Source organism: Mustelus asterias, chromosome 7, assembly GCF_964213995.1.
Source record: "Mustelus asterias chromosome 7, sMusAst1.hap1.1, whole genome shotgun sequence".
Lineage (NCBI taxonomy): Eukaryota > Metazoa > Chordata > Chondrichthyes > Carcharhiniformes > Triakidae > Mustelus > Mustelus asterias.
In genome coordinates, this window is record NC_135807.1 from 137,325,369 (window position 1) to 137,334,671 (window position 9,303).

Here is a 9,303-nt window from a genome sequence, read left to right on the forward strand (position 1 = left end):
TTTGAAATTTTGGGGTATCAGGTTTATTCTTCTTGTTTAAACAATGAACATTTATGCTTTCTTGCCAGCTTCCTTCTTCAGTTTTGACAACTCCTGCTTGATAATTTTGTTTCTCTGTGGAGAGGGAAGAAGAAATGAAGTTACTGCAATCCAGCTAACCATTACACGCTCAGTGTCAGGGTCACACGCTGCTGTTGAACCAGATGGGAACTGACTGACAGCATGTGGTGCGGACTCTTAAATTTCTCTGGCATACATATCCCCCCTTTGTGACTATAGTGCAAAATCAAAAAGGGTCTACTAAGTATGCATAACATTAACAGAATTTTTAATTCACATTTTACCTAAACAAGCTACATGAATAGAACAAATTTAAAAGCTGAAATGCATACATTTCATCAAATACCAAACAACAAAGTGATCAGTCACTCGTGAAAATTAACTCACCATTTTCTTGGCCTTCATGACCTTGTAGCGATCAAAATCTGACATTTTGGCTCTCTGAGAAAGAGAGAGAGAAATAGGTCAATTATATTCACTCTTTTTGGGAAGTCAATTAATTAGACAAGACGTTGACACACCCATGTGAGGATGTAAATCTATAGCTTTTTGAATTACAATCTGCAGTTAAACACCAGCACTAACTGCTCAACACAAACACTAACTTGCATTCCCCATAGGTAAAGGTGTTGATAAAGCACTGACCTTTGCACGGGCTTCAATTTTCTTTGCCCACTGGGTGGCTTCCCATTTCTCAGTGATTTTTTCCTTTTCCCAAGCAGCTTTCACATACTTGTGGCGGACACTAAGAGAAAATGACATAATGTACATGCTCGTTAGGCCACCCAATTACACAATGTGCGCAATTTTGCTCAGCAAGTAGCTTACTTCAAAAGCCTTTCTTATATGGTGCATATGTTAATTAAATGTGTCCCTCCCCCAAAACAAAACACTACATTAAGCAGCTCAGAGGAGCTTCTGTGATGATGCACTAAGTGATCACTAGGAACGGTTTGAAGAAATAAGAACTCAAAGTAAACAGAATACTGACATTCCTTAGCTGGGAAAATGACCCAAGTTCTACTCATTTTCAAATTAAAGCATGTTTTGGGTGGGCCACCCAACCAAAGCCAACTTCCTCAGATAACAGACGGGAGGTAGATGGGTGCAAATTAACAAGTGTAACCACATGGAATTGCAATGGATTATGGCACATTCAATAGGAAAATGTTGATAGCTGTGAATGGAGAGTGAAAACTAGGAGTTTATATGCATAATTTCCCTGAAAGAACAAGTCCATGTATCTAGACCAGTAGCATTTGTTAAAGTTTATAAATAGATATTAAGAGTAAAGACATTGGACATGGCAATAGTTAGGCCATAATTAATGAAATCCAGTTTTGGAATTCCATTATACAAAGGATATAAGTACACAACCTACACGCCAGTGAAACTATTATTACATAGAACATACAGTACAGAAAGGTCCTTCAGTCCGAATAGGTCATGCTGATGATTGCGCTCCACATGAACTGCCTCCCGAATCTCTTCACCTAACCCTATTAGCAGAATCTTTCATTTGCCTCGCCACATGCTGACCTGTGCTCTCCTTAAATGCATCTGTGCCAGTCACCTTAATGACTTCCAGTGGCAGCAAGTTCCATATTCTAACCACACTCTGGGTGATCCAGTTCCAAAACTGTCCCAAGTTCATTTCTCCTAAAACTGCCCCCCACCAGGATTTACTTTTTTAAAAAAAGATGCCCTGAGGAAATTGTTGGAATGCACAAACACACAGTCTTGAAATTGAGATGAGCAGATATGTCCTGGTAACATGGCCGACACTGGCAAGATCACATCCTTGCACAAAACCATCAGTAAAACCGTGCTACAAAACAAACGTGTAACAACTGTGCAATTTGCCCAAAGGAAACCACACATTCAACCCCATATTCTGCCATACTGCAGTATAAGTTCATAGAATCCATAGAATCCCTACAGTACAGAAGGATTTTGATTTGATTTATTGTCACATGTATTAACAGCGAAAAGTATTGTTTCTTGCACGCTATACAAAGCATACCGTTCAAAGAGAAGGAAAGGAGAGAGTGCAGAATGTAGTGTTACAGTCATAGCTAGGGTGTAGAGAAAGATCAAATTAATGCAAGGTAAGTCCATTCAAAAGTCTGACAGCAGCAGGAAAGAAGCTGTTTGGTTGGTACGTGACCTCAGACTTTTGTATCTTCTTCCGGACGGAAGAAGGTGGAAGAGAGAATGTTCGGGGTGTGTGGGGTCCTTAATTATGCTGGATGTTTTTCTGAGTCAGTAAGAGTTTAGACAGAGTCAATGGATGGAGACCATTTGGCCCATCGAGTCTGTACCAACCACAATCCCACCCAGGCCCTATCCCCGCAACTCCACACATTTACCCTGCTGGTTCCCCTGACACTAAGGGGCAATTTAGCATGGCCAATCCACCTAACCTGCACACCTTTGGAGTGTGGGAGGAAACTGGAACACCCAGAGGAAACCCACGCAGACACGGGGAGGAAGTGTAAACTCCACACAGACAGTGACCCAAGCCAGGAATTGAACCTGGGATCCTTGGCGCTGTGATGCAGAAGTGCTGACCACTGCGCCACCATGCTGCCCAAGTTACAAGTCATTGCGCTGACTTCAACGGAATTGTTTCAGTCCACTGGGAATCTAATCTGACCCTCAACTCTATTAAAACAATGAATTGGCTCATCACCGAGAAACCGGGGTTGAACCCAGTTCAAGGTTCTGAGCAGAGCAATGAGATTCTAACATAAACAAATGAACAATGCTGAGTTCCGCTTCAGTATGAAAAGAATATTTAACTTGAGTGGAAGAAATCCAGACCTCACCTGTGTGGTATTTGAATCTTGAAATCAGTGAGCTGCATACATTTAAATGGCATTGCTTGTCTCCGTACTCCACTGCAAGGGCCATCCACCAATGCCTAGGAGAGATTCAAAGGAGTGGCCTGATTTAGTGCAGCTCGTAGCTGATGTTTGCAAAGAAAAATCTTACAAAGCAAAGTATGAAGTCTACATGGGTAAAGGCTGAATTCCCCCAAATCACGATGCTTCAGCAATGATTTCTACTGACCCTCACTGACAGTCATTTCAGAGCACTTCATAGGAAAGACAATGAGGATAGAAAACAGCTGTAGTTAAGCAGGCTGAAGAGTAACAAAGATTCTTCTACCATAGTACACAGTCATGGCTTTAAGGAAGGACTCTATAAGGAAAGAAGCAATAGCTGGAAGAATATCAACTGGTAGAGAGCAAGCAGTTAGATTTGATGAAAAGATAGCTGCGGGATCACAACAGAGGCTGTGGGAGGATTAGCAGATCACAAGTCAATTCACTACGACAAAACACTGATGAAACTATCCATACTGCACATGACTTACCACTCCATGTCAACCTGTTCAACTCACCACTACCCACCTCCCACATGGAGCAACCTTTCTGAGCAAGATTTACCAGCAGACAAGCTCTGGATCAAGGAATGGGAAACGTGAAAAGTCACGAAACAAATTCCTAATGACAGACCCCATCTGTTGAAAGGGAGATTTTGAACTACCACGAGAATGTCTTTGTTAAGACCAACACCCCTGCCCAGCAAACTTCAACCACTGAGGCCTCAGTTCAAACCCCTTAAGCATCTGTTGAGAGACACAAACAATACTGCTTAGTAACAAAGAGTGCCCTTTCTACAGACTCAGTGGCAGACTAATCACCTTAAACTCAGCAAATGAGAGTGAGGGCGAGTGTGTTTGAAAATCATAGAAACCCTACAGTACAGAAAGAGGCCATTCGGCCCATCGAGTCTGCACCAACCACAATCCCACCCAGGCCCTACCCCCATATCCCTACATATTTTTACCCACTAATCCCTCTAACCTACGCATCTCAGGACACTAAGGGGCAATTTTAGCATGGCCAATCAACCTAACCCGCACATCTTTGGACTGTGGGAGGAAACCGGAGCACCCGGAGGAAACCCACGCAGACACGAGGAGAATGTGCAGACTCCACACAGACGGTGACCCAAGCCGGGAATCGAACCCAGGTCCCTGGAGCTGTGAAGCAGCAGTGCTAACCACTGTGCTACCGTGCCGCCCGTTTGTGTGAGAGAGTGCGTGAATGTGTGAGGGAAAGGTGTGAGCGTGCATGAGAGAGCTGTGTACTCGTGAATGAGATGCGTCCGATATTAGAATCAGCTTTCCAGCATCATTCCTCCCATTAAAAATGACAAAGGGTAAGACATATTTAATCAGAGAACTTTTTCATTACCAGATTAACATATGCAGATATAGCTAGATATATACATAGACACCTATTTTGCAGCAAACAAGGAAAATTGACATCATGAGAATGTCTGGGGTTGCCCAGTGTTCTCAGGAAGTCACCGGGGTTCCACAGCTCAAAACGTTTGAGAAACCCTGACTTAAAGCAAACTTGATTTTCTTATTTGAATCATTATGTTCCTCGAATTCACAGGCAATGTGTGTTGATTCTGATTCGTGTTAAAGGAAAAGAGGAATTCTTTTCAGGGCGGACCAAGCAATTTGTTCTTAGGGGGGTTATTTGGTTAAGTTCCCCTTGGGGACCATAACAATAGTCTCAGCATTGAAAGAGTCAGACTTGATTTTAGTACTCTTTGGGTGGGGCACAAACTCAAAATCTCTGGATCTAGAGCACGGCTTCTCAAACGGAGATCCATGGAGACTTTCCGGGGACCATGTTACAGGATGGGCCCCAAGGGTGATCGATAACCCAGAGCACGATAGTCGTGAACAGATTAGTGAGCAGCAGCCAGAGGGTTACTGCCCCCGTGCTTCCTCTTTCGCTGCAAGGTGGTTCCCCTTTGTGTTGGCTCTCCCTCTGCCTTCACTGGGCTACTACCAAACATAGACACAAGAACTAGGCACACTCACCTCACTAAGTTGACACTTAAATGCAATTTTAAAAGTTTACATCCAGTACTTTGAATGCCACACTATTATAATTTAGATGCAGGGGCTGATGTACTGAGATTATTAATCCATTTAAAAAAGCATCCTTCAACTGAGAAACTTTGAGAATTGCTGAATTAGAATGGAGGGTGTACTACCAACTGTGCCAGAGATGAAAAAAGATTTAATATAAACAAAATACAACCCTGCCACAAGCATATCAGCTTCATCAACCAGATGCCCAATTTAAAGTAAAAGCAGAAAATGCTGGGAAACCTCAGCAGGTCTGACAACATCTGTGGAGAGAGAATAGAGCCAACATTTTGAGTCCAGATGATTGTCCAGCTCTGACGAAGGGTCATGCAGACTCGAAATGTTGGCTCTATTCTCTCCCCACAGATGCTGTCAGACCTGCTGAGACTTTCCAGCATTTTCAGTTTTTGTTTCAGATCCCAGCATCCAGTTTTTGTTTTTGCCCAATTTAAAGGTAATTTTTGAGACAACTTCTCACCCAGAGTGTGTGAATCTGTGTGACTGGAGGAATGTTAAAGTTTATTTATCAGTCATAAGTAAGGCCTACGTTAACACTGCAATGAAGTTACTGTGAAATTCCCCTAGTCACCACAATTTGGCACCTGTTCGGGTCAATGCACTTTCAGGCCATAGGAGGAAACTGGAGCACCCGGAGGAAACCCACACAGATACAGGGAGAATGTGTAAACTCCACACAGTGACCCAAGCCGGGAATCGAACCCAGGTCCCTGGCACTGTGAGGCAGCAGTGCTAACCACTGTGCCACCAGTCCATCAGCCCCTGCATCTAAATTATAATAGTGTGGCACTCAAAGTGCTGGATGTAAACTTCTAAAATTGCATTTAAGTGTTAACTTAGTGAGGTGAGTGTGCCTAGTTCTTGTGAGACTCTCGTCTATATTTGGTAGAAGCCCAGTGAAGGCAGAGGAGGGGGAGAACCAGAGCAATGTGATATGAAAGAGTTCTCTGTGAGAGAGGGGGGTCAGTGGGAGAGCACCTACCCTGTTCTGGTCAATGACATCCACAATCGCCACCAGTTTGCCAGTGTGAGGGCCAAAGGCGATGTACGCCACGCGGCCGATCTCCACGTATCGCTTGTAGACCTGAGGAGGGAGAGAGAGAGAGAGAATCAGCCGGGCACAGATAGAGAGAGCCCGGGGAGGCTGAATCAACCCAGGATGGCCGGGGCCTGGAGCTCAGCCACCGGCCGGGGCCTAACCCGCGCCTGAGGCCCAGGAGCCGGGAACACGCGGCCCCCGGGAGGGGCTGTCCTCCCGGGGACCGGGTTGGGTTGGGTGTGGAGAGCCGCGCTATATATGAATGTTATTCTGTCGGTAATCCAATGCGGGCCTGTGGCGCCCTGCCTCCCCCCCGCGGGGCTGGGGGATTATCACCGGCCGCTCCACACTCACCATGGCGGCCGGCAGCCAGGGGACAGAGAGAGAGAAAGAGATACGGGGGCGGCTTCCGGTTCCGGTCTCACAGGCGGCACATGCGCTGTTCGTGTCGGGTGCCCGACGCACGCATGCGCTGTTCGTGTCGGGTGCCCGACGCACGCATGCGCTTTTCGTGTCGGGTGCCCGACGCACGCATGCGCTGCTCGTGTCGGATTCCTGGCGCGCGCATGCGCCGTTCTTACCGTCTGATCTGGACGCACATGTGCGGTTTGTGGCGACTGATCTGGGCGCGCATGCGCCGCATCTGCTGGCTGTCCAGGGGCGCATGCGCCGTTCCCACTGTTCTCCCCCCCCCCCCCCCGCTGAAGGCGAGCGGATCCATTTCCCGCCTCCTCCGGTCCGCAGCCACACTGCGCATGCCCAATGTCAGAAGTGCATGCGGTGTGGGTTGTCATGGCGGTTGTCGTTGTAGGTGAGGGAGCAGGCGCTTGAAAGTCTGCAGATAGACGCATAGAAATAGCATAGGAAATGGGAGCAGGAGTAAATCACACGGCTCTGCTCCTCTGTTCAATACGATAATGGCTGGTGGAGTGAGCGCTATTCACATTTATAAATGTTGGCAAGATACAGAATGTTAATGAACCAGAGGCTGATCTTCAGCTTCATCTCCACAATCCCGCTTCCTGTATCCCTGCATTCATTACCCCAGAGATCAAACATCTGTCCATTTACAGCACAAAGTATAGCCCATTTGGTTCATGTTAGCGTTTTTACAAAGAACAAAGAACAGTACAGCACTGGGAATGGAGGGATACAAATGATTGGTCTAGTTGGACCAGTGGAGCTCAACACAAACTGAACAAAGAACAAAGAACAATACAGCACAGGAACAGGCCCTTCGGCCCTCCAAGCCTGTGCCGCTCCTTGGTCCAACTAGACCAATCCTTTGTATCCCTCCATTCCCAGGCTGCTCATGTGACTATCCAGGTAAGTCTTAAATGATGTCAGCGTGCCTGCCTCCACCACCCTACTTGGCAGCACATTCCAGGCCCCCACCACCCTCTGTGTAAAAAACATCCCTCTAATATCTGAGTTATACTTCGCCCCTCTCACCTTGAGCCCGTGACCCCTCGTGAACGTCACTTCTGATCTGGGAAAAAGCTTCCCACCGTTCACCCTATCTATCCCCTTCATAATCTTGTACACCTCTATTAGATCTCCCCTCATTCTCCGTCTTTCCAGGGAGAACAACCCCAGTTTACCCAATCTCTCCTTATGGCTAAGACCCTCCATACCAGGCAACATCCTGGTAAACCTTCTCTGCACTCTCTCTAACGCCTCCACGTCCTTCTGGTAGTGCGGCGACCAGAACTGGACGCAGTACTCCAAATGTGGCCTAACCAGCGTTCTATACAGCTACATCATCAGACTCCAGCTTTTATACTCTATACCCCGTCCTATAAAGGCAAGCATACCATATGCCTTCTTCACCACCTTCTCCACCTGTGTTGCCACCTTCAAGGATTTGTGGACTTGCACACCTCGGTCCCTCTGTGTTTCTATACTCCTGATGACTCTGCACTACACAAGTCTCTTCCTACACCTCAGCATCCCACTCCATCAAGATAATCTTCTGCTTTATTTTTCTCTCACGTTCATCCAACATCCTATAATCACAGCATACAAGGCTGCGAACCAAGTGCTGGCAAGTGGAATTAGAATTCCGTGTCTGCACCGCCGCTTGATGGCCGGTGCAGACACGGTGGACCGAAGAGTCTCTTTTTGTGCTGTAAAGCTCCATCACTATGACAACAGTAATTACTCCAAAGTACTTAATTTACTGTAAAGCACTTTGGGACACTCTGGTTGTGAAAAGTGCCATATAAATGTAAGTTTTTTCCTTTATTCTTCAAGCATTCCCTGTGTTGCAAGCTCCACATTCACGCCACTCTACAAAGTTTCTCATGAATTTCTTATTGCTGGGGTTCTTAACCATTTGGCTTTTGAACCCTTCTGCCCCTTGTCATAAAAATGTCATGGGAATCAAGTACTTTTTCTATATAAAAATTAAGCTATACAATTAGACATCCATGTTCATTACTATTTTTGTTTTGCTTATTTAATGTGAAACTAGTTGCTGTTGGTGGGCAACAATTCTGTCAAGACATTGAGATACTCGAGTTATGCAGTGACAGGACGTCCTCAGCCCCAGATTCACCAGATTTACAACCTAAGTTATGAGGTAGAGTTCACACAAAAAAGGGAACTTGTTTCACAGAGGGAAGACTCTGGGAAAATCAAAGTGACCGGGAGGGAGAATAATCCCAAGGTGAGCATGCCTCTGCTGAACTCCCTGACATGGCATCCATTGACACTGTTGGTGTTGAGTGAGCCTGGAAAACGGATTTAAATGTCGAGAACATCAAGGCGGTTAACAGCCTACCATGTGTAACCCCATCATCTGTGTTGAAGGCAGTTCACCCAATTTATGATGAAGGGGGAAACCGAGACTAGGGAGGCCAACCACTGGAGCCATCTGGGCTGAGACAGTGAGAACCATCCCAGTTCTCTGAACTGGGAAATGGCCCCTAAATGCTGGTACAGAGGGAGAGACATTTGAAGGTATACAATCCTTGATCTTGTCAACTTCCCCTAAACTATCTGCAGCAAGGTCGAATAAGTCTGTCTGTCGGGTAGAGTTTGGCATCCATATCTGGACCTTTAATTTGTCTCTATGCACTGATTTTCTGGAACCATTGATTGTTCTATTGCCCATCCTCCATTCTGCTGTTGGAATGCGGTGTCCAGCTCTAACACAGTCTGTTGGTATCTTTAATTATCATTTGATTTGATTTGATTTATTATTGTCACATGTATTAGCAAACAG

The 9,303-nt window shown here is 45.8% G+C and overlaps 1 protein-coding gene across 1 annotated transcript; it reads right to left on the bottom strand.

Moving 5' to 3' along the window:
- rpl14 (ribosomal protein L14) lies at nt 1–6,554 on the bottom strand. Its single transcript, XM_078216891.1, has 6 exons — nt 6,432–6,554; nt 6,021–6,122; nt 2,889–2,983; nt 706–805; nt 448–501; nt 1–114 (listed from the first exon to the last, which is right to left on the bottom strand). Exons 1-6 carry the CDS (start codon nt 6,432–6,434, stop codon nt 52–54), a joined length of 417 nt encoding a protein of 138 aa, XP_078073017.1. The 5' UTR covers nt 6,435–6,554; the 3' UTR covers nt 1–51.
- Between the last annotated feature and the right edge of the window lie 2,749 nt (nt 6,555–9,303).